This window comes from Trachemys scripta, chromosome 10 (genome assembly GCF_013100865.1).
Source record: "Trachemys scripta elegans isolate TJP31775 chromosome 10, CAS_Tse_1.0, whole genome shotgun sequence".
NCBI lineage: Eukaryota > Metazoa > Chordata > Testudines > Emydidae > Trachemys > Trachemys scripta.
Window position 1 is genome coordinate 3,464,401 of NC_048307.1, and position 25,655 is coordinate 3,490,055.

The following is a 25,655-nucleotide window of genomic DNA, read 5'->3' on the forward strand; positions in this document are numbered from 1 at the left end:
CAACTGTTGGCCAGGTGCCCAGCTCTGAAGGCAGTGCCACCACCAGCAACAGCACAGAAGTAAGTGTAGTGGTACCACAACCCATCCTACAATAACCTTGCGACCTCCCCACCCCCGCAAACTCCTTTTTGGGTCAGGACCCCTACAATTACAACACTGCAAAATTTCAGATTTAAATAGCGGAAATCATGACATTTACTAGTTTTAAAATCCTAAGATTGTGAAATTGACCAAAACAGACTGTGAATTTGATAGGGCCCTATATATGGGCTCCCAATGTGCTCCATGCAATCACCTCCCTGGGTTCCAAGGACAGAAGGCCTGGGGAATCTGCTTCAAGTTGATCAAGTCAATTATTATGATGGGAGGTTTCTACTTCAATGTTTCACTAGCGTATGACTGGGAGCTGAGGAGCGGCTAGTCTTTGAGCCAGCACATAACCACCTTAATCAGGCTTCACTTCATGACGTGGCCAGACTTGGGTCTTCGGTAGCCTTTGCCAGCTGGGCACAGGCCTTTAACGTTTGCCATTCTTAGTAAGATTAAAACGTGGTCCATCTTTAAAATAAACAGAACCCAAGAGAATGTTAATACAGATAATCCCCTGGCAATCCCATACACCGATACACTTGAGTTTTGGCAGGATGGTAGCGGTTCCTCTTCCTTTTTCTCCCCTGCTTGATTTACTCAGTTTGCAAAGTAATGCATCCTACAAAATGCACAATAAAAAAAAAACCCTGTCGTTTTATGCTCTGAGTAGAGCCCAAGCATCAGCAAGCCGAGGTGACAGCTACACGCCATTCGTTCCCCCATGAGAGCAACTCTGAAAAAACATTCAGCTTCCTCAAAGGGTAGTTTTTGGGACGGTACAAGTGCACATCAAACCCAGATTGTCCCAATATCTAGCCACCTTGTATCTAATTCACCCTGGGTTTGGTTTTTTAGTTATGCAGAGATTTCTCCACATTTTGTGACTTACTTATTCCAAGTGTGCATTGGTGTGACCGTATCTATCCCATTCAATCAGACAGAAGAGAACACAATTTGGTTTCCTATCGCACTCAGCATATGAATAATTCAAAGTGCCACACAGAGTGGTGAGTTGCAGACTGCGTGTGATTTTATGCAGGCTGATATGCCAAATGTTCCCTCTCCGAGACCCCCACTGCCAGTGTGTTTTCTAAGACTGGACACTCCGGTGGACTCAGGAATGGGTTATGGAGCTTTTTTCATTTCCTGGACAGCGAGTTAAGTCTTGGTCAGCCTGGGAGTGGCTAAAATTAAGTCTCCATGAGCAGATGACTCCTGTGACGCGCGGGATTGCGTTCAGACCCATTCCTCTCAGAACGGGCGCGAGTCTAGTATCTCATCTGGAAACGTTTCAGCGAGGAGGCCAAGGACTGAATGGGCCATGGAGATTCAATCCTAGATGGGAGCCCCCTGGGACGGGGCGAGGCTCGCTGGCAGGGGCAGCGTGACTGAAGTTCAACCCTCCCCACACACAGCCCTGCCCGTGGTTCCAGGGCTTGTGGGGAAAGAGAAGGCACTGGCCCCGGGGCTGACAGGCCGGACTCACTCTCGCCGGCCAGCAAGAACAACTTGTGCATGTTATGACTTTGGGGACATGAATTCAAGTCCTTCTTTGCCTGAGTCAGGAAGCCAATTTGCTGCCCACTAGGACTTCGGGGGGATTACAGGCAGCACACACGCACTGGCAAGTTATCGGCGTGCTGCAGAATTAGGACACATCCAGAAGCTTTGATATTCTCCAAATGCAAGCTCCAAAGAGACATGAATAAAATCCTAGCAGATGAGAACAAGGGAGGGAGCAGCCCTCCGCTCTCAGCATCACTTGGCAACTGAGCCCCGGCATGCAAATGAAAGGCTTTGGTATTCATGTGAGGGGGAGCTGTGTCCCGGCAGCTGCAAATAAAGCAGGAGCTCGGCCTTCCCGAGGGAGAATGGTTCCTGTTCACCCCTTGAGAGCCCATCATGGGGTGCTGGGAAAGGGAAGCAGGGGCAGCTAAAGACTCTGTCATCTTAACAGTCAGAACTTCAGGAAATATTCCCCTGTGTTCCCACTAGCACCTTCACTCGTTCCAAGGGAAAGCTTCAACAGATCCAGTCACTTTCCATTGTCAGGCTGCTAGTGCATTGCTCTCCTCTGGGCAAAGGAAACAGACGAGTCAGTAATACATCCTAGGCCTAACGGAGTAGAGGACCCCAAAGGTTGCCGTGGCCGGGTTGGGAATTACTACCATAACTGGGCCTGGCACCACCACGGTGTGCCTGTATCTCATCCTGAAAGTCAGTGCAGGTAGCAGAGCCCCACACCTAGGAAGACAGAAGGAGGCCCCTTCTAACTGTTGCCTAATGATTTACGCCTAATGACTTACACTTAAAAGGTCATTAAGGGTAGTCCAGACTACCTGCCATATCGGCGGGTAGCGATCGATTTATCGGGGATCGATATATCGCGTCTCCTTGAGACGCGATATATTGATCCCCGAACGCGCTCCCTGTCGACTCCGGAATTCCACCAGGGTGAGCGGCGGTAGCGGAGTCGACGGGGGAGCCGTGGCCGTCGATCCCACGCCGTGAGGACGGGAGGTAAGTCGGAATAAGATACGTCGACTTCAGCTACGGTATTCCCGTAGACGTACCCTCAAGGATCCTGCCTGCTCCCATGCAGAGCGCCCAAACCTATCTGCACCCCCAGATTGAGAGTCCCAGGCACAAAAGGATCTGGACTTTTAGTCTGGGAGCATGTGTAAAGCTCACGGGTTCATTAATATCATGACAAAAACAGTCTTCGGTGATGAAAGAGCTGAAGAGTCAGTCAAATGGATACTTTGGGTTGTGCCTTGTATGATGCCTTCAAAACCCAAAGAATTAACCAAGGGTCCATCAATCTGGGGGCTCCAATCAAGAAGAACAGACTAAAGCTCAAATGCAAAGAAAGTCAGAGTGCGGGTGGCAGGTGCTGTTGCAGAGATAACAGCAGACAGGTTATTGTTTGGTCATCGCCTGGTTGCATCCAGATCTCAGTGTGACGTTGATCTACGTGAGACTGTAGGAAAGTCTGAGCTCCCCGGTAAATGTTCAACTACAACGGAACAATGCATGAGACATTGATGTCCTAGGGCTCTCTGAGAGACATTACCCAGGACTTCTGCAAGATTCTGGTTTTGTGCCTGCTGTTGGGGAATAGAATCACTGTAACAGCATCCCTCAGAGATGCATTCCTATGACTCAGACCATTAAAAGCCACCGCAATGCCAGGTTTCCACACCCTTTCTGGATGAGACGCTACTGGAAAGACCAAATTATTTTACTGGAAGGCATTTGATTCAGCCTCCAAAAGACTCTCCCAGCTCTAAAAGCGCTCGGTATGGCCGAGACACTCACTGGTGAGGTTGTAAATGCACTGGCGACATTCAGAACCCCAATTTAACCATTTGGAGACCAACATTACGACACTTGCAGAGCTACATTAGCGGAAGCTTTCCAAGAAGCAGACAAATGGAGAAAAATTGCCACCAGCAAGAGGTTCATTTATACTTGCGATCATCAAGCAGTGGAATGGCTCTGGGACGATTGAGCACATCCAAAACTACCCTCCCCTATTGGGCATGGATGGGTCTTGGAGCATGGACTGATCACATCAGTTGTGTGTGAGATACCATAGGCTCCTGAATCAACCCTTCAGATAATCAAATGCTCACGTGCAAAGACCACCCTGCCAATGTTCGGCCAGCACAGTCTGCTTTGTTCGGAGATGTGCAAGCGCGGCGTGGACAAGGATCAACGTGATGCGTCGAGCAGCAGGGCCCTAGACAGAGACACCCTGATGATGACTTTGATGAATAAATGTTTTCAGTCCCACATGTCAAGGCTAACGTCTCTAGGATCAGCCAGGATCAATGCCTTTTTTATGCACACAATGCAGCCCTGTGTCAAAGTAGAATTTAAAAGCCATTGATTTTTCAACGTTTTCTCAAATATAGCTATGTAGGTGTTCAGAATTGTACATGTTTTGTACCAGGGTGTTCATGGGAGAAAGGGTTTTCAAATGATACCCAGCTTGACCCATTTCCAATGACACTGTCATTATCAAAACCGGAGGACCTGGAACTAGGAACCAGTGGGATGGGGGGGGGGGGGAGTGAGGTACCTCCTCCTCCCGCCACACTGCAAAAGAGGACACCTCAAACTCGGATTCTGTAGATTTTTATGAATCAAATGCCACCTCCCCGGCCTTTCGAGCACTGCTTTGCTCCCAAAAGGAGATTTTACTACATGGTGCTCCCAGACCATTTGCCAGGAGAACGTAAATTGCTTCTGTTCTGCTCCAGGTGGCTCATGAGGAAAGCCTCTCTTACTTAGCTCTTGGAGAAGTGCAGCGATAGAGGAGACTAACTATGCATGCAGGCTTGGCTGTGGTTAGCCTCTCTCTCTAATACATTGCTCCAACCGTTAAATAAAACGGTTTGAAGGAGGCCATTGGTCACTATCTCACTGCTCTCAGGTTTCCAAAGGAGGAAAAAACTCAGATGCTGAAATGCAGGTCTGGTCTACACTGCAGACCTATATCGCTAGAACTACGTCGCTCAGGGGGGTGGATTTTTCATACCCCTGAGCGATGTCGTTATACCAACCTTAGCACACTCTACCGGGGGGGTTATGTCACCAGGAGAGCTTCTCCCACAGACAGAGCTACCACCTCTAGGGGAGGTGGATTAACTGCGCCGATGGGAGAGCTCTCCCCCGTCGGCCTAGAGCGTCTTTATTAAAGCACTCCAGCAGCGCGGCTGCATCCGTACCGAAACCGTGTTTTAAGTGTAGATTTGCCCCCACCCAGACCTGCAGGGTGCAAGTGGCTGCTGTGTACAGGGTAATGCCCCCCGGCTCCAGTCAGAGTGGACGAACGGCGAGATCTCACTTTGAGACAAGTCAGTAAGAGGCCGAACCCCCTGCACGCAGGCAGGAATGCTTCCCCTGCAAACCAGTTAAAATTCACAGGACTCTCCGCTGTAAAAGCTGGAGAAGAGAAGAGATCAATTCAATGGGAATTATTATTCCCATGCAACAATCTGTTCTGGGCATAGAGCCAGGGTACAGCATCCAGTCTGACGCCCATCAGGCTTCACTCGAGTCATTGCAAAGTCCAAAGGCAGCTAAAGCCCCCAAGCTTGGCTGTTCAGGACACTGGGCAGGGTCCTTTCAGGGCAGGGGCGCCTTTGGGAAATAGCACCTCTATCCGACAGCTGAAGTCTCTGCTGAAGCTTTACTTGAAAGGAGGCACATGGATTCTTGGGCCAAGGCAAAGGCCGGCTGGCTACAGAAAGTCAACGGGCACCTACACAAGCTGTCCTGGGTATACATGTGGGAATGCTGCCTGAGGAAGTCGGAGAGGCCCAGAGTGGACAGCAAGGGGCCCAGTGGCCTCAGCCCATGATTGGGAGTCAGGATCACCACTCAATTTTGGGTTTGATGCCGATTCTGTCTGTAGCCCTGCACCAGGCACTCCAGATCTTCCATACGCAAAATGGGGATCCGGCGCAGAGGGGTGCCATTGCCACAGGGTTTTGAAGTGAAATATAGTACGACAACATGAGCTCAGACTGGTCACCCCCATGCTCTAATCACCGCTACGTTCTCCCACAGAACCAAAGAGAACCAGGACATGTCCGGTTTACAAAAAACATTTTAAGAGGATGCCGGGGACAGCGTCCAGTTACAGAGCTCAGAAAAACAAGAGCTTCCAAAAAGCTCTGCTCCCAGATTCAGCCAGGAGAGCACCACCATCTTGACTAAGAACACCAATGAATATGGAAAGCATCTCCTCTGCTAATGCAAGGAAACAGGCAAGCTCTTTATCACCTCCAACACAATGCGAGTTCCAAGGAGAAAAGTTCAAAAGAAATGCAGCTTTTTTTAAAATGTCAGGTCCAGTTACAAAAATCTTAATTGGCACAACTTGGCAAATGCATGAGGCAAACACAAAGGTGTAAGCTTCTAATTAGCACCCAGATTCACAGGAGAATCAAGATACAGTTTCTGAAGAGCCTCGTGATCCAGGAGCCAACATCCAGGTTAAGGGAGATGCGAGTGTTCTTGATTCAGCCACTGGGATGAACAGAGGATCTGACAGAACAACGGAAAGTCAAATTAGAAAGTTTGCATCACTCCCACCAGCTACAAAGGAATAAACTTGGAAATTCACTGGCCCTTTGGCTTTATGGATTTGGTATGATGCTCTTCCTCCAGCTGGCTGTGAAAATGAAATAGAACTACAGTGAACCTTGCAGCTTTCATTTCAATCAAGGTTTTCACTATGTTCTTGTAATTACCTCATGACGCTGCTTGCACAGGGTCACTGTGTGGTGCAGGACGCCTGCCTCTAATTTACAGCAAGGCACTTAAATTGCATCTTGTCAGAACTCTTAATCATCAGGACAAAGGCTTGCCCTGCTCAGAATATTAAGTGACCCGCGAAGGTTGCCAGCTTGACAACACTGGAGGTCAGAGTCTTATTTAGACACAGAACAGGTACAGCCCTGGCAGTGGCACCACAACCCCATTGCCCCGTCAGTGTCAGCCAAGACTGACTAGAAGATGCCTTGTGTCTAGGGATGAGGAGAGGTTCATAGAATCATAGAAGATCAGGATTGGAAGGGTCCTCAGAAGGTCATCTAGTCCAACCCCCTGCTCAAAGCAGGACCAATCCCCAGACAGATTTTTGCCCCAGATCCCTAAGTGGCCCCCTCAAGGATTGAACTCACAACCCTGGGTTTAGCAGGCCAATGCTCAAACCACTGAGCTATCCCTCCCCCACAAAGGTTATTTCCTTTGCCCAGCCAATCTTTGGGCTCTGCAGACGATGTCAATCACTGACATTTCTGAGAGCTTTTAAAGATGCACTATGTACCTCTACACTATGAAGAGAGAATCCACCCCCTGCAATTTGCATAGACCCACAAACAGATGAGAGATGCTCACGCCCTCCTATTACCGCTGACCTAGAGGGGAAAGACAATATTGCTATGAACCCAACCAAACCAACCACGGCCCTTCAGAAGGGGGAGTTTGGCCATTAATACGACAGCCAAAAATCCAGGAGCTTCAGAGAAGTTCGAGATAAACCGGCAAGCAGCAGCCTCAGGGTGTGCGCACTTGGGGGAGAACGCGAACAGGTGCAGCCCTCCCTTCAGAACGTCATGGGACAGAGACGGTGGGATCACAGAGGAATGGAACACACACCCGGTCCGACAGGAACTGGGGGAGAAGGAAGCGCTACAGACAGGCTGAATATTCCCAAGAAGGCTGGACATCCTGAGCAGAAACCCTTTCTACAGCTCCAAACTCCAGAGTGAAAAATCACAAAGGCAGAGGAAGAAACTGTCTCCTGCCCTGCAGACTGGGCAGGGAAACCAGGCTAGGGGTGAGCCCAAGTGGAAAGGCTCAGAGTCAATCATTTCCCCCAATTCTGGGGTGAGCTTTTATGGGAGGAGAGTTGGGATCAAGTTGTTTTGCAAGTCTGGGGGAAAATGCGGCTGGAATCTTGGGACGTTCTTCCCCCTTTCAGTCTAATTAGAAACAGAACAAAACAAAACACAGTGGAGCAAGGAATCTCTGAAAGCGATGAGTCTGTAACTAAAATGATGCAAATTGGAAGAAGATCATCTGTTTAAAAAACCCCAAACAAATGAAAGTTTAGAAAACAGATGGACACGCTAGCATTTGGGCTGGAGGCACCAGGGTCTCTAGATGGAAGGGCGGAGTACCCAGAGGTTTTCTGGAAGATGGTTACCAGCAATTTCAGATGCAACAGGTAAGTACAGGGCCATTCAAATCAACAGAGCACACAAAATCTTATCCCAGAGACCATTAGAGTACGAACAACCTCGGACAATGCTTGTTAAGCTCCATAATTAGAGAAGGTGTCATTGTTGCAAGCAGTGGGAAAAGAGAAAACTGAGTTTCAATTAGAGCTGGGTGAAAACTGGAAAAATAAATTAAAAATTCCATGACCGGTCAGTCCAGTTTTTAAATTAATTTGCTTCAATTCTATTCAGTATCCTCATATTATTCTAGTGAACAGGCTCTTCAGGCCAGAATGTCCATGAAACAGCAGATTTGAAGCCAGTATTGGACGGTATGCAGAGAGGGTGAAATTCAGCTCTGTGCAAAGCAATAGCACAATGTCCAGGCACAACTTAAGCCTTCCAATTTGGCCTTAAATGGTGCATAGGCCTCATGCTAGCCTTCTGCACGGAGGGGAATTTCATCCCAGAACGCAAATGTTATAGTCACTTCCTGCACGGATCCCACTGCAGACTGGATTCCATGAGTCAGGTTAAACCCACCAGAGAACAGAACGTGCACACACAACTCAGACTGTGAATACTCGTAACAACCAAGCGACATTCCAACAACTAACTATTAAAACATTGCGGGGGGATGGGGGAGAACGTGATCAGCTCATGGACAATTTACAGAGGGGGGAAGATGTGGGGTTGGAGGACACACGTTGAATAAGCAATTAATTTAAAGTATTCACCTCAGCTCCAATTTAAACTCCGGGCTTTTGTTTTGCTTCCACAATTTCTCGCCAGCAGACAACAAAAGAAGAATGCATAGCATGACTCAGAGAAAGCCAAGAGACAGCTTTTTGGTCACAGTGGTGGCTGGAAAAGCAGGCTTGGAAAGGTACGTAAGCAAACTGCCCCCTGTTTGATTCCTACTGTGTTCAGGGAAACAGAACTTCGTACATTCTTTGTAAGTAAACAGGATCACATCACAGAAATACCTGACACCATCACCAATTTCTCCTCCTAGCAGAGACAACCGGCAAGAGCCCCCAAATTAGCTAAATGCTTGAGCTAAAAAGAGGAAACAGTGGATTCAATTATGGAAAGAGTTAATTTCTTTTTAAAAAGAGACCCCAATGGAGCCTATCAGGATGAACTAGAATACAAGACAGGAGGCCTATCCTTTGGAAGGAAACCAAGAAAATAGCATAGGAATTTGGACAGACATTTCTGTCACTCAATGAAAGTCAATGGCTTATACAAAAGCCTCTGGGTTTTGTCCTTTCAAATGATCAGGCTAAACACACGTAACCTTCTGCTCTGGATTGGTTTCAGATGCAGCTCTACCATTAGCAATAGTGATGGGTAAAGGGTCAGTTTTCATAAGCCCCCGTCCATACCCAAACACCTTGGTCTGGCTACCCCAGGGTGCACAGAGTCTGGGAGAGTTCTGGCACTTCCCCACCTAAAAGGGGACGATGGCTATTTTTTCTGATGGACTCAAAATGCTCCCATCATAAAATCAGCTTAAAAAGAAAAGATGCTGAAATAATTTCTATCCCCAAACTAAAAATTAATGGACACAGTTTGATGCATTTTTTGAAAAACGGGATTCTTGCCAGGCCACTCGTATTTCTACATCAGCACAGCTTTACTTCGCACAATATATTGAAACTCAAAGGGATATTGTTCTCAGAGACTATTCTAAAAAACTAAAACCTGGGAAAGGGGCTGTGTACATGACAGAACGATGAAAAATGAATAGTCCATTAGAAATGACAATGCCAGATTAATTTTAAATGGGTTTCTGTTCATTGAGATTTGTTCAGTACTACGTAAACCATTACAAATGGCTTTGCAGAGACCTAATGGTTTAACATTCTAGAAATTAATAGCCTCTCCTCTGGCCGGCTGGGACCACTAGACCGTAGCCCCATAGCTCATCCTCTTTGGGAGGAGAGAGGATCACGCCTCTCTTTCAACGTAGCGTTGAAATCAGATGCCAGAGAGGGCCTTGAATGCTGCACGAAAAACGTTACAGGCAGATGCCTGGGTACATGGAAGCACCTTGGACAGATCGCTCATCCTTAGAGAGAAGCAGCAGGGACTTTGCAGACTGTCCATTCTGTTGGTGAGCTGCTGCTCTGGCCAGGGTGAGCTGAACAGGAAGACACCGTGGGTACGTTTGTAGGGCTGTGCATGCCAGACAGAGACATAAACAAACTGTTTATTCATCGTGTTTTATCAAGCAGAGAGACGCAATCTGGCACACGTACGGCGAGGACTGGGCTGTACGATTCAGCATAGGAACAGCAGGTCTCCGGTGCTTACTAGACCGGCCCTGCTCCCCTGCGGGGGAAGTGGGGGGGGGAACGACAGTGCTTCAGAATGGAGCAGTTCTGCAAAGCTGCTCTTGGCGCGCCTTGCACCACTTATCCATGGTACAGAGGCGGCAATCAGGAGGACTGGATGGGAAGTCACGACAGCACAGGGACACCCTGCTAGACTAGGCCTTTCTTGAACTGCCACGGCACTGGGCGCTCACTTTTCAAAGAGATGCAGACTCAAAGGTCCCATTGGGGAATCAACTGTGGCCTCTTCCCTCTGCTGGATGTATTCAGACCCACTCCCGTGTTTGGGCGATTCTGTGATCCGCTATGGGCCGGCTGCAGAGTGGACATAAGCCGTAATTGTCCTGGTACCTGAAGGAGGAGATCTTAGTTACACGCCCGTGGGGTCTGCCTGGAATTCTGGAACAACCGATCCCAGACTTTGCTCCCCTGTATGGAGCTGAGTTAACTGCTGTGACATCTGTATATACAAGTGTGTCATTCATGGATTATTTACTGGGGCGGCCAAACTTACTGGCCCTCCGAGCCGCATACAACAATCTGCAGAAGTTTGGGAGCCCCAGCAGGCATGTCCCAGGGGGCTGGAGCCCCGCGCCCCCCTCCCTGCTGGGCAGAACCCAGAGGCAACACATGGGGGGGGCACGTGGGGTCACGTGCCCCCGCATATTTTTGCCAGGGTTTGCTGGCCCCACTTGATCACATGGTGCCGCCAGGCCCCCTCCCTGCAGCTCCCAGCTCTTTGCCGCTGCCTCTCCACACGGCGCTAATACCTGGGAGCAGAAGGGAGGGGCTGCGGAGGGCAAGGGGGGGCAGGCATGGGGGGCTGCAACTCACGCTGTTGGCGGGAGGCCAATTCTCAGCAGGTACCAGTCGTCTCTGGCAGAAGCCCCACTGCAGGATAGAAGCCTCGCTCTTCTTTCCCCCCCAGTCTCCAGGAGCCTTGGTTTGGCCACCCCTGGATTATTACAATCCAAAGTGATGCAGAATTCCCCAGAAACCCAAGAGTCTTAACCATCCCAGGTACTGCGGCCCTGTGATACAACGGCATGGCTTAGGCAAACCTGCTGCCTTCACTTGGAATTCTCTAGCTTTTGAGGGTATAACCAAACCTTCAGCAGACCTTTGGTTTTCTGGCCCTTCGTGGAGGCTAGCATTTAGACCAGGTGCTCTGCATCTTGGGGATGCATGTTTTCTTCCCAACTGCCAATGACCCCAGCTGTGACCTTGGATAAGTTCCCTACCCTCTTGTGCCTCAGATTTCCCCATCCGTGCAATGAAAGAGACAGTACTTATCTCACAGGCTGGCGCGTGGCTTAATTCTGTAAAGAGTTTTAGAGCCTCCACTGAAGCAGCAACATTTTACATTTGCGGCTGAATCTCAAGATACTTTATAACAGCCTTACCATGACGGGGAAAATTAATTAATTTCCCTTTTCATTAAACAGCGCTAGCCCAGCATTTGTCAGTATAGAGTCCCTTAATTATAGCTTATTGAAAACAATACATAGTTAATTTACTTTAGTCAGAAAATTTGGTGCCAAATCCCTAGATTACACAGAGTTGTGATGTGCTGGTTTTGTTATTAGACAAAACACAAATTAAAAACCACATCCACTCATGCAGCAAAAACCTCCCATCTTATCAAGTGACAGACTCATCAGCCCTGCGATGCAAACCGTAAGAGATGTACAATTACACAGTTGCTGCAGATAAGACAGTCTTCTGGCTGTACATCTCCATGTCCAAAACCCATTAGTTCTTTTCAAAATCCGTAATAAATTTCAGCAGAGTTACGTAGTTTTCTTTGTATTGTATCGCCACATGACTACTCAATATATGTTGCATAAACTGATAGGCTGGAGAAGTGAGTTAACCATAATTTGATTGTCTACTGGTACTAGAAAATTCAGAAGGCATTCCAATGAATAATTCATAGGACTTTAGTATCAAAAGTCAGTGTTCTAGGCATTGCATTGGGTAGTAAAACACATTCTATTTTAAAAATAAAATATTGAGCAATTACTTTCAGCAAAACCGAGTCCATAACTTTAAATTTGGTTTTACAAATCCAGCTGTAACTCGGCAGATATGTAAAACTCATTCACCTGCTCTGTCCCTAAAGCCTACTCTATTTGCAGGTAGCACCACCTCTGGTATTTCCACAGAGATTTCGAACCAATCCCTTTATCTCTTATCCTAGGCACTGTACCAGAAAAAGGCAAATAGAAAGATATTGTTCATACACCTGCTTACTAGCAACTTGAAAGGAACATTGATCTCATGGAAATCCTCCAAGAAATAGAAGAGATCTGAGGAACTACTGAAAAGAATCCTGGGGGGAAAAGGGGGAAAGAAGTTATTAGAGGAAAAGTGCATGTTTTCTACAGAATGAATCTAAATGCTCTGTGCTGCATCTAGGCATTAAGGACACTAAAAAGCTGACAAGGACATATTTTTGCTTGGTTTAGATCATAGGCACAGCAAGTACCTAACACTTCTATCTGCACTTGGGGCAAGATTCTGACACGTTTTGGGCTACTGTCTTCCAAAATAAGAAAAGGAAGGAGCAGACAGGCACAGCAGGAAAGGTGTTCTAGGATGGTAACAGATAAAGAACAGGTCACTGATTTATTATAGGGTCACAATCAGTATTCAGCTAGATATATCAGTCAGCATAGCAATGGGAAAAACAGGGCCAAAAGCTACTGTTACAGTGATGCAAAAGGAGTGACCTCATGCTATGAAAGGTGCTATATGCCCCAAGTCCATGCTGTTAGTACAGCTAGTCAAGCAGCAAAACAGCCGATTCACAGATAAAGCACCAATTCCAACATGCCACAGTTCACAGGGCTATCAGCTATCCAGGAGACTGCTACATAGTTGTGAAAGTGTTCACAAATCCCAGATTTGCAACAGTTAACACAAATGTCTGAACATTCAAACCAGCAGCTCATAGCTTGTTCTGCTGTTTAAAAAAAAAAAAAAAGGCTCACTCAATCAGGGAGTAGACACAAAACCGTGCGAGTTCGAGAACCGATCTCACAACAAGAAACATGAATTTCAAACAGGCCAGAGCCTGGAGAGTCCTTACGAACAACAAATACCCCGGCAGAAATCAGGAATAGTCCATGGATGATTGTAGTCCATCATGGGTTAGCCATTCATGACAGGTTTCAGAGGGGTAGCCGTGTTAGGTTGTATCAGCAAAAACAAGGAGGAGTCCTTGTGGCACTTTAGAAACTAACACATTTATTTGGGCCTAAGCTTTCGTGGGTTAAAACCCACTTCATCCAATGCATGGAGTGAAAAATACAGTAGGCAGTACAGTATTTGTATCACAGCACATGAAAAGATGGGAGTTGTCTTACCAAGTGGGGGGTCAGTGCTAACGAGGCCAATTCAATCAAGGTGGAAGTGGCACCAGCCAGCACAGGTGCAGTGGTGGACCGTGTCCATGTGGGTGTGGTTTGTTCGGTGCGTGGGGGCCCATTGACTGGTCTGCCCTGGGGCCCGGAATTGCTGTCCGCGGGCCTGATCCACTTCATTGTTGTCAACAGGACATAAAAACATGCTTAAAAACTTTCATGAACCAGGGAATTCAAGTAGTACACACGCACATAATGTCCTAATGTCTTCAAATCGGTTGTAATTAACCGTAGCCAAAAAAATTATGTTCTCTCTGTACTAGTTCAAGTGCCATAACTTCCTTCAAGTTTAAGAATCAACTCTGCATGAAGTTTAAAAATAAATTATATATAAGTAAAACCACAGCCAGCTCTGCTTCCAAGAAAACAAGGTAGGGGACCTCTGGGGAGGTTATTTGATATTTAATTGACAAGAAATGCATTATTTTAAATATTGATTGCACAAAGAGCAGGTTTACTCACCCCCACAGAGCAATTCTCAGGACAGATGCAGACTAAGCACCGCCACACTAATTTACAGACAGGCTCAGAAAATGCAGCTTTGTGTGCGAGGGAGAAAACAGGTGTGTGTTTGATTTCAGGCATTAGGTATTAAATAAAGAATGAACCGATTTTAAAAGGCACAGGCTCCAAAGCAGGAAAGTTCTGCCCGTCTCAGATAAATTCTCTTTCCCTGGACTGAAGGTTGCATCATGCCTAGTGGGAGGCTAAAAAGAGGAAAATATCTCAAGACGCCATCATGTTCACACAGCATCAGGAGACGTGATTGGTTCAGGGACAGACAACGGGACTCCAAGTCTCTTTCATCCTTAGGCCAATGGCTCAAATCCAGCCGAGATAGGGTGACCAGATGTCCCAATTTTATAGAGACAGTCCCGATATCTGGGGCTTTTTTTTTTTTTTTTTTTTTTTTTAATATATGGGCTCCTATTACCCTCCACCCCATGTCCTGATTTTTCACACTTGCTATCTGGTCACCCTAAGCCGAGGTAAGGACGTGACTGAAGGTTGTTCCTCTGGTGGGCAACGTGATATGACTCAGCCTGCAAGTCCAGAACTGGGGGAAACATGTTCCCCATGACAACTGAGCGCCTCACAGTGGAAAGGCCAGCCTGTTCACGCATTGCTAGCCTTCAAGGCTAGCCCGAGCCCATTAGTATTGGTGATGCCTTTTGAGTTTTCACTGGCCCTGCCCATGCTCTAACCGTCTGTGGGGAAGGAAGGGACTCCACCCGCTAAGACCATCAGTCTGGTACATTCCACTAGAGCAAACCTGATTCAACAATGCAAACACAGAGGAAAAACACATGCAGTCCCTCAAGCCAGGCAAGCACAAAGTGTGGTGTTCCCCTCCCCCTCCTCACAGCAAACACCCAGCAACATGCCCCCTTTGGGTGGGGCTGTCCTAAAGGAGGTGGCGAAGAGACACCTGGGATGCACAGAAGACAGGACCCTCTGACTGCTCCCCATTGGAACATGGTCTTCACCAATTATCACGTGTCTTTGTTGGACTGAGTGGGGGCTTTCCTCAAACTAGAATCGGGGTTCTCCATGGAGATGCACCTTTATGCACAGGAACCCCCACGCCTGACCCATCCATGGCATAATCCCACTGACATCAACCGCGCTTAACCCCAATTATTTACCCTTCCTTGTAGTGGAGAGCAGAACGTAGCACTACACATCCCCCCTCAGTTCTCTCATCCATACAGGGGCAGGCTGGCGAAATTTACAGAGCATTAGTGGGTTGGGTCTTCAGTTGGTGCAAAGAGGCCCAGCTCCATTGAAGTGAACTAAAATACGCTGGTTTATTTACACAAGCTGTACTATGAAGAATTTACCCTCCATGTCAGCGAGATGTTTCCAAATAAAGTTGCTTTTCAACTGCTTCGTTGAAAGACAGACTGGACAGCCCCAGACATATATATGTGAAGCAGCCACAATCCTGGCTCCACATTAAAGAAATGGCAGCAAAACTTCAGCTGAGAGAGAACTTTTTGAATATCTAAGCCTGCCCAGAATGGGATTTCAAAGGGAAAACCACTGAACTTTCCCAGGGCTGTTATCTGGAAGGATTACGCAGCCTGGGTTGAGGCTGCTTTCAACACCCAAGTTCAGCAAGCCCACAGCAGCAGGCACGGAAAGCAGCTGACAGCAGGTTCTGCCAGGGAAAAATCAACCACCAGCTGTGGCTATAAACGACAACTGGGTGAATACTGAAAAATCCATTATTTGAATGTAGGCAGATGTTTGCAAATAAACACCCACCTATTGGTCCCGACTGGATCTACGACCCCTTGTAGGTTCCATAGCCGTTCAGGCAAATGGTTTTTTCCCTTTTCTTCGCCTCTCTTTCTTCTTTCCCCCAGTTCCTGGAGTACAACCACAGGTGTGAGCGGAGCTTGTGCAGACATACCCAAGCCAGCTTTAACCTACCTAGCTCAGGTACCAGAACAGCAAAGTCTCCCAATTAATTACCCAGGGCTCCAGGTGCGCTTACACAGCCCGTATGGAAGCCCATCTTGCCAGAGCATCACTGCTCCGGTATCCCAGCTAGCAAGTTTAAAGCTAGTTCAGGTATGTCTATGCAAACTGCAGTCACTCCCTGAAGTGTAGACTCGCAGACCCAATGAATCACTGAAGGCTTAGGCTACACGCAAACTCATACCAGTTTAACTAAAGGTATGTTCTCAAACCAAGTTAGCTAAACCAGTGCATGCCCTTGTGTGACCACCCTTGAAACCTGTTTTTAAATGGTTTCTGTTGACTGGAAGAGCGCATGCAGCAAAGACCAAGACACACCCACAATCTCTGAAGAGCCCAACACAAGACTTAATGCGTGACACCAAAATATGATTCACACAAGAGACTGGAAATGCTTCCTCCCTTCCGGATTCCTTCCTCTAGGGCAGAGGACTGCCTACAACCTCAGCTATGTGATTCTTCATTACTGGGGTAAATAATTCCACAATAAGAGTGAGGGGAGCACACAAAATCCATGTGGAAAGGAGGAAGTTTTGGGACCAAAACAAGTATCATCCCTTAAAAGGAGACACATTGGAGAGGCATGGACAGACCCTCTAGTCTATAAGATATCCCCAAAAGGCAGCAGCTTTGTGCCTCCCGCACATAAGAGGGAGGAAAACATGTGCATCCCCTCCTTTGTCTCCCTAGGTTACTGGATCAACACTAGCTGTGGTTATGAACCACAACTGGATGAAAACCTTAGGTCAGTTTTCCTTGCAACGTTCATGGAGCCAAACTCCACTAAACGGCTACTCTTGGGCATTTACTCTCTCATAAAAAGCTGGTTTCACAGCCTGGGATTCTCCTCTCTCTGGACTGCTGTCCCTTAAATAAAACATGAAATGATACGAACAGGTCGTTTTGGAGACAGGCAGGGCCCTGGTGGCAAAGGGCTGCCATCCTGGGGGCTGCCCTGAGAAATGGCAGCACAAATCTCTAACGCCGAAGAGAATTACTCACCTCTTGGTGCTGGATGGGCGTCCAGCCTTCGGGAGCTCGATCCCAGCTCACCAGCGGCGTGGCATGGTCACCCCTAAAGAACAAGCCCTTCACAGCAGAGAGAGCATCTTCGCAGGACACAATTGCCACTTAGAGACATCGGGTGTTTGGAAAGAATCCGTTACCACCTGTCCGGGCTGCAACTCGCCTACAGGAGGCCACAGGCTGAGCGGGCCACGGAGGCTGACCTCCCTTGCTCCCTGAATTGGTCACGTCCAGGTAAGAGCAGACATCATGGCACGTGGGGGTTGTCTGAAGCATGTGCTGTGGTTACCCGTGATTTAACTGTTCTGCAGATCAACTGAGGTCTCCAGCCTCCAGGGCTGTCACCAGCACTAAACAGACACAAAACTTTTATGTTTAAAAGAGGAATATTTTCTCTGGCTGACTGTTTGGAAAGCTGGGCCTGTGCGGTGGCACGTTGAAAGGGCTCCTGGAAATTCAGCCGCAAGCCTGAGTTAGACGGGGGTGCCCATGGTGTCAGCTCTCAGCCCTGAACGGGAAGAATGCAGCTGGCAGCTAAGGAGCTGGCATATGCCACGCCAATGCACCAGGGAGCCGAGGGGCTTTGAAATGCTGAGAGAACGCAGGAAACGTGCAACTCAACAGCACGAGGCTGCCAGGAGCAACGACACGGGATCTGCTGCAACGTGCTCTCCAGCTCCATCTCACCAAAGCGAGTTACCCGCTCCGCCATCAGCCGTTCTCTCGGTTTGCTGGATTCTTGTGTATTTACGTTTAATATTCAGGTAAACACTATGTCTGATGCTAATGGGGGGAGACGAATCCATTTCATTCCCTCATTATTCGCATTCATATCCAGGCTCTGTTGACACGACGGGTTTGGAATACTGATGGGCTCAGTGAGGGGAACTTTGGCTGAGGGGCTCACGCAGCAGGTTTGTTTACAGGCTCCAGAGGTGGGGCTGCAGGAGAGCAAAGTATCCCAGCTCTGTTTGCGTGCTGGGTCTCTCGCGGATAACTAGGAGATGTGTGCATTGAGAAGTGAAAGCTCTACCAGCCGCCTTTCCAAGGCGGGCTCCTTTCCCAGCCCCTCCAGCCTTGAAAGACCTGCTCGAAGAGCTGGAACAGTTCCCCATCATCTAAGGCTTTGCTCCCACTGATACAATGATACGCCAGTGACTCTCAACCTTTTCCATACGAGGGGCCCCCAGAGCCGCCCTTCAACTCCATGTAGCAGGCTGTAGTTGGGACTCCCCTCCCCTTTAGCAGGTGGTTGTGACCCCTGATTTCGAACCCAAGGAATACCCACTATAAAAAAGGAGGCCTTCTTTGATATCATGGATTGGGATGAGAAGTACTATATCAATATGAGATACTGCACATTGTCCCGGAACCTGTTGCCAATCGATACATACACACCTTACAAATGCAAGCACCTCTGGGGAGAAATGTAGCAGCTGTTTAAAAGGACAGTCAGGTCTAAAAATAATAATCATACTATCAAGGAAATGGAATTTCTTCCTCTCTCTTACTCACACCACTTTAGATTACTAAAACTGGAAGAATGTTACACATCTCATTAACTAGGCACTATTTATGTTGCCTCTTTATTTTTTGCATTTCTCAGCTCAGACGAAGAAAATAGATTGGAGAGTCACAGTCACTTTCCACTAATTTCTACTCCCAAGCACTAGCACAGTGCTGCAAAGTTCTGGTTGCAAATGCTGCAAGGGAATTTTCTGGTTGCAAAAAGAGAGTTTCCATTGAAGTTATTTTTTTTAAATGTTGATAGAACTATTTTGATTGGCTTTCTGTTTTTCTTTTTTAAAAGGCTTATAATATAAAACCTAAATCTGGGGACAAATTTCACTTATCACTGTTCATTGAACAGCACATGACTTCCTGGAGTGCGGCTATTGTATTAAATTGAAACAACAGGAGGAATGCAGGCATATAGAATGTAGTTACCCAAGACACTGGCAGAAATTTGTGAATGAAGGATGCTATGTGGCCCTTTAATAACCATGCGTGATCAGGACCTCTGTTTCAGATCGTCTATGAAGCCAATACTGATCAGCACTTGGGCTGCCAGAACTGTGCTAGGACCCAGGGTCACACAGGCTCGGAGGGACAAGTATGCCCTGTGTCAGCAACATCACTTCCAGCAGTGCCCTGGTCTGCTTTGCTCATGGGTCCCTATGCCACAGGACCAGGCCTGACTCTACTTTGCTTTTGAGATCAGCCTAAAGTGGTGTGGCTGCCGCAGCGTAACACACACTGTAACGCAGACAAACAAAACACACTTTCAGATGCTGCCTCTTGCGTGTCAGAAAGCCCTTCCCACAGCTCGGGGCGGATGCACTGCCCTCAAGCAGGCTTCGAAAAAGAACCGTGGGGAGGGTGGAGATTAAACGAAACATTCCCTCTGCCAGTATTTTCCTGTGTCCCATTCAATGCTTAATTTGTAATGGAAGAGGTGCTGGAACTCAAGCAATTTTTTTTCCATTCAGGAAGCCCAGAGGTGCCGGGGCTATGGACTGCCAAGCCCAGAGATGCCAGGGCTCAGCCTTGGCACATATCAAGCACTGCTCCCATTGTTAACAGCGTAGATATCTGGGTCTGAATGAAGCACTCTCCTACCCGCTGAGGTTTTCAACTCATGGTAGACCCTGTAGTGAGGTCGTATGCCTGTGATTATGACATCACAATACACATACATCGAAGCAGCATCTTAAAACAAAAAATATGAAGCTTCTGCTTCTCCCAATTGCATTTCTGAGGCTACCACTAGCGTATGGCAATAGAAGACGCGTTTCCCCACACCCGGAGGTGGCAATACATCACATTCTGACACTCCACTAGAGCAGATAAATAAAGCAATGGCTGTGCAAAGCACATGTGTGCAACCCTGATGGTGCGTTAGCAGCAGCTGTGGAGGAAATCTTCCTCACCCTGAGAACTCGGAGGTTGGCATTTGCCACTCATGGAATAGTTGAATACAGGAAGGAGGGTTGGGGGGAAATAACACAAAAAAGCAACATTGTCTAAAGCTGTTCAACAGCACCTTACCCTGAAGTCAATTCCAACCGTAGAAATGAAGCTGCCGGCCAGGAAAGCGCCATCTTTAAACCGCACCAGAAGGCAGGTTTTGCCAACCCCAGAGTCACCAACCAACATCACCTACGACAAAAAAACGAGCGCAATGCAAGTTAGACATTATTGGACAAAGGAGGAGGAGGGTTTTCCTTAAGGGAAACCTAACTACCGAGACTGGTTCCAGCACCATAGGCCCACTGATGTTAATGGGATTACTCATGCACTCAAAGTTAAACACACGCCTCCGTGTTTGCAGGCTTGGGGCTACAGTTAGATTCACGTTTACTCAAGGCCAGGAGTGAGAACAAGTTTTCTACTTTTAAAAAAAATGATTAAAAAGAATCACTTGTCTGAGATTGAAGAGACACCCCCTTGGTGTCTGTCTTTGGAAGAAAATCCCCTGCACGGATTGCTACGACATCCACGAATCTGCCTTGGCCATGACCAAATGCTGCTGTTCACATGATGCTTACAGCAGATAACTTTAGGACCCTGGCACAAGACAGTATGTTACAAACCTCAATCACTTTCATTAGACAGAGGTACTTGGAGAGCTTCTGTTCTCCCTGTCTCATAACACAAAAATAAGGGGACATAAGAACGGCCACACTGGGTCAGACCAAAGGTCCATTTAGCCCAGTATCCTGTCTTCCAGCAGTAGCCAATACCAGGTGCTTCAGAGGGAATGAACAGAAGAGGTGTGATCCATTTAATGAAATAGAACGGTGGTAAATGCAAAACTGATCAGAGCGACTATTTTTTCCTACCCACCATGTAATTAGACTTTGGCACTCATTGCCACTTGCTAAGGCCAAGAATTCAGCAAGATTCCAAAAGGGACCGGTGATAGTTTGACAAGTTAATCCTTCCAAAATTGGTGAGAGACAAACCTCATAGTTCAGGATTTAAACCAAACTCTGACTTTGAGAGACCAGGATGACACCTAATGTGGGTGGCAGATTATCCCATATCCGCACTGTGCCGTTCTTCCGCCTTCCTCTGAAGCGTCTGGCACTGGCCACTCTGGGGGACAGGATACGGGGGTAGATGGACCTTGGGTCTGATCCACTATGGCAATTCCTACATTACATGCAAGTCACTGGGACTGCAAGAGGAGTAAGGGTAACAGAATCTGACCCCTAGTTATACTGGGTGTAATAAAGGTACGTTATTTAACCAGACACGCCATGTAACCCGGCAATTTTTAAAATACACATTAATAACCCTCGAAAGATCCTCAGGGCACTCTTACGAAGTACAGCCAGTATGTACGGTTTGGAGATACTGTCCTCAAGCCTAGATGCTACACACCATTAACAGGAGCACGTGCACAAGTCAGTAACAGGGCCCAAAAGCTTCGGAAGATCTGGGCCACGTCTCCGTTTTACAGATAGGGGAACGGTAACAGTTGCACTCAGGTCTCATTCACTTCAGTGCAGCAGGACGCAGCCCAGAGAAGTCAGTGGGCTAATTTTAAAGGTGCGGAGCACCTGCAGCTTCCATTAGCTTCACTGGGATTTGTGGCTGCCCAGTACTTCTGCGGGCCTGCCCCAAAGCCCACTGAAGTGAGCCGATTGACTAGCTTTGCTTTCAGTGGGCTTTGGATCGGGCCCCAACTGACTTACTGAGGATCACTTGGTGGGGACACTGGCAAAGACGGGACTAGAAACCAGGGGTGCAATTCCAGTGGCAAACTCCCACTGACGGGGCCAGGATATCATCCTGGGAGTTCTGTGCCTGAGCAACAGCCCATCCACCCCCGGCCCCCCGCTCTTATTACTTAGCGTATAAATCGTAACAGTAGCCAAAAGCATTGTGTTCCAAACGCTGACACGCGCACACACCCCAATGTTATACGCATTACAACCTTAAAAATGGAGCTGGTCAAGCCAGCCAGGCAGCAGATGGCTTCCTTTACAAAGATTAGCTCTCCGCAAATCAGTCTCACTTGGAGTCCTGTACTAAACAATCTTCTCTCTCAGGCTAAGATAGCTGCTTGCATAGCAGGAGGGAGTTCTGGTCTAGATTTCTGGCAAGAGGGCCAGGTCCACGTGCATTTCTCAACTGCAGACTTGGAATTCTGAGTCTGCCCAAGTGCAGGAAGTTTTGTGGGATCAGCAAAGTTCCCATGGGGCTGTTATTCACAGCAAAAGGCAAAGCAGGCCAAATCTCACTTGCACCAGTCCCACTCATTAATTGGGGACAGGACAGGACAAGGGCTTAATCTTCATAGGTTCACAGACACCGACTCGCTAGCAAGTCACTTGGATTTGGACAGATGCACTAAGTTTCTCATCATCTTGGGCAGCTGCCAGAATGTGAGATGGGGACGGTCCAAGGAGTCCGATTCTGATCTGAGCTTATATGCTGACATCACTCTATTGACCTGAGGTCAGTCCCGTTATACACTAGTGTATTCGAGATCAGAGTGTAGCCTCTGCCTTGCTCTTCTGTACACAGCAATCATCTCTGATGAGGACTGGAGCCCTCCAGGGACTGGGAATGAGAGTCCGACAAATCAGCTCTTTATGGGCTGCGGGGCCATTCATCTCTGTCGCTCGTTCAAAAACGAAGCCAGACCAAATTCAATCAGAGGCTGGTAGCTCCTGCGGGCAGCTCTTTGGCTTATTTGAAACATCTTGGTGTTTTCTATCCGGTTCCTAACGGAGCAGGTGTCCCAGTCAGGAAAAAACCCGGCAGTGGACAGTCCCTGGCCCCCTTGCTGGCCATCTCAGCAGAGGCCAAGGACAGGATGGGTCAGAGAGACCGACAGCGAGAGAGGAGCTTTGCAAGCTAGAGCGGAGGCTGTTCTGAGGTAGGGAAGATTGAGGTGCGGCTGCCTCTGCTGCACCTTTTCTGGAGAGGAAACAGAACCGTTCAGGCTCCAGGACTGCAGATGTGTCAGGAGCACTGAATTCACTTCGGCCAAAGGCAATTGATCTGTCACGCCACACACTGAATTTCAATCACATCCTGGCCACGCAGGGTGCCAAAGGCACCGAGTCTCTTTATACACTGCGCCAAGGTGCGTACCTTGCTGCAACCAGCACTGGCTTCCACACAGCTTGATCCTCAACGCCGGAGGGAACTGGGTTAAGGCAAGGCGCAGAGCAGGCTGGGTCATGTGAAATTACAGATTCGGGCCAAATAAAAACAGAGCGCTCCAAGGTGGGTGAACAGAGGGCCCTGTGACTGCATTGGAATTGATACTTAGATCCAGTGGTGAGAGGTGCCCTAGAAATACGGGAGAGACACAGAACAGGCTAAAGGTACAAACTAATGAAATTCCATCAGCAGCAGGCAGAATCAGCACATTGCAGCTGGTTAGAGGAACACTGTCATCTTGGTTTAGAAGCCAAGTGTAGATGTTGTTAAGGGGGAACCAGAGGGTTCCAATACCTAATTGGAACAGAAAGCCTTGTATTCATCATTTTAAAAGGTCAGTAGAAAAGGAGGATTTTTAAGGGGGGTGGAAAGGGATTTGCATTTAAACCACCCGCTGGATCCCAGTCACTTGTGCCTGAGACTCAGAGAGGGAAACTGACCAATCTAATTTCACGGCTGCAGCCCAGTGATGAAGAATCAGAAGAGAAATGAGCATGTTTGGGGGTTTAGAGGCGAGTTTAGCTGAACCGTGCCCCTTCCCAGTATGTTTTTCAGAGCGCTTTTCCCCCCACAAACACAAAGAGGAACTGTATCTGGAGTAGCAGTCTGCACAAGAGACTGTGGGCAGGTTTTTAGTTCTCTCTGTACCGCACCTAGCACAGTGACTGGGGACAAGAGGCACTACCGCCGTACAGAGAATACAGATCACTTCCAGAACTCTAAAGGCAAAGGAAAAGCAACCACTGTACACAGGGGGACACTGACTTTTTAAAGTTCCAGTGAAAGCTATAAAGATACAAGATTACAAAGGGGAACACTGCACCCCTTAATGCCCATGTTCCTTATGGCATATAATTGACTAGTCATCTTGTTATCAGGCTGTTAAGACATGAACATCTTCAGCTATTTCTTTTCAAACACATTTTTCAGACCCATTGGGGCGGGGGCCAGGGAGGTTGCAGAAGAACGGAGCCTAGGAGGGCACCACTCTGGGAACTGCCTAACAGGGAAAGGGAAGACATGCTCCTCACCCGCCCGTGCCAGCCAAGGGGGATTGCTGTACACGCTAGCACAGATATCCAGAGTAAAATAAAGTGTAGGTGAAAAACAAAGGAAAATCTCTGCCCTGCAGGGCTCACCGCAGCCAGGGTTCTGTGCCAGGTAAGAGAACTTTTCCTGGAGCCTTGTAGGTGGAAGTCATAGCAGTAGCAGGCGAGGTGCCAGGGGTTAGGTTTGGGGTGGGGGGTTTTTTTTGGGGGGGGGGGAAGACACGAAAATCTGCCCTTACCCTCTCCACTAACTCCCTTTCCCCCTAGTTCCAGGGAGACCCTCCTCTGTACCCAGCCCAACTCCCCCCCCTCCCCGGCGGCTGCTAAGGTGCAGTTCCACGGCTCTCAATCCGAGCTCCCGGGCTCTATTCCGCCAACAGAGTGAAGCTGCAGGGCTCGGTCCCAGCCTCGCCTTCCCGCCCGTCTCCGACCCTGCCCAGCCGCCCTGGGATCGAAGTTTGCGCGGAGACTCCCGGCTGGGAAGCTGCTGATCCCCTCCCTTCCCCCAACAGCCCCTGACCCATCGCCAGGGGCCTGACTGCGGGGAGGGGTGTGGGGGGAAATCTCCGGAGTGGTTCATTTAACATGTCCAGCCACCCAGCCCCCATCTGTACCCCGCTGCCATTCCCCCTTGGAGATGGTTTTCCCTGCTCCCCTTCTCTGCAACCACGGCCCGACCCGCCACCCTGACCCTCTGCAACCTACTCCCGGACGGGCCCCGAGTGCACCCCACTTTCCGGCACCCCGAGCCGGGCTCTCCTCCGAGGCTGTGCCGTGTGCCAGGACACCCTGGCCTCGGGATGCAGCCTACTCCGGAACCCCGCTGGCCTCTCCTGGTCTCTGGGGCTGCCGGTTCGTTCCTCTAGCCCCCCTGCGTCCCCAAACAGCCGCGCCAACCAACGCCGGGTCCCTGCGCCTTAAAACTTGGGGGGCAGCCTGGTCCTCGCGACCTGTGTCGGGCTTTCCCCATGGGCCAGCGCGCTCCAAGTTCCGGGGCCAAACTCCCCCCCCCCCCCACATATCGCCCTGGAGTCCTCCAACCCCTCAGGTCTCCGACCCCCCTTGAATCTGTGCGTGCCAGGACCTTCCCCGCAGCAGCGGGTCCGTGCACCCCAGGCTCCTCTCCCCAGCCTCGGACTCGGTGCGTTCCTCCCCGACACCCTGGTTCCCTCCAAGCATCCTAGCCCTCCCCGCAAACCTTGCGGGCTGCGCGCCCTCGGGTCCCCTCCCCACCCCCTGGCTCGGTGCGCCCCTCCCCAGTCCCGGGCTCCGTGCGCCCCTCCCGGCACCCTGGTCCCCTCCCCAACCCCTGGCTCGGTGCGCCCC

The 25,655-nt window shown here is 48.8% G+C and overlaps 1 protein-coding gene across 2 annotated transcripts in view; it reads right to left on the reverse strand.

Annotated features, from left to right (window-relative positions):
- RAB26 (RAB26, member RAS oncogene family) overlaps positions 1–25,655 on the reverse strand; it is a 200,277-nt gene that overhangs the window by 173,632 nt on the left and 990 nt on the right. Inside the window, exons 1-2 of one of the 2 annotated variants that reach the window (XM_034784220.1) lie at positions 22,043–22,127; positions 20,149–20,259 (exon numbers count right to left, since the gene is read on the reverse strand). In XM_034784220.1, the coding sequence (XP_034640111.1) occupies positions 20,149–20,256 (108 nt within the window). In that variant the 5' untranslated portion in view covers positions 20,257–20,259; positions 22,043–22,127. Of the gene's footprint in view, positions 1–20,148; positions 20,260–22,042; positions 22,128–25,655 lie in introns of those variants that run through there. The other variant, XM_034784219.1, reaches the window with a different exon arrangement.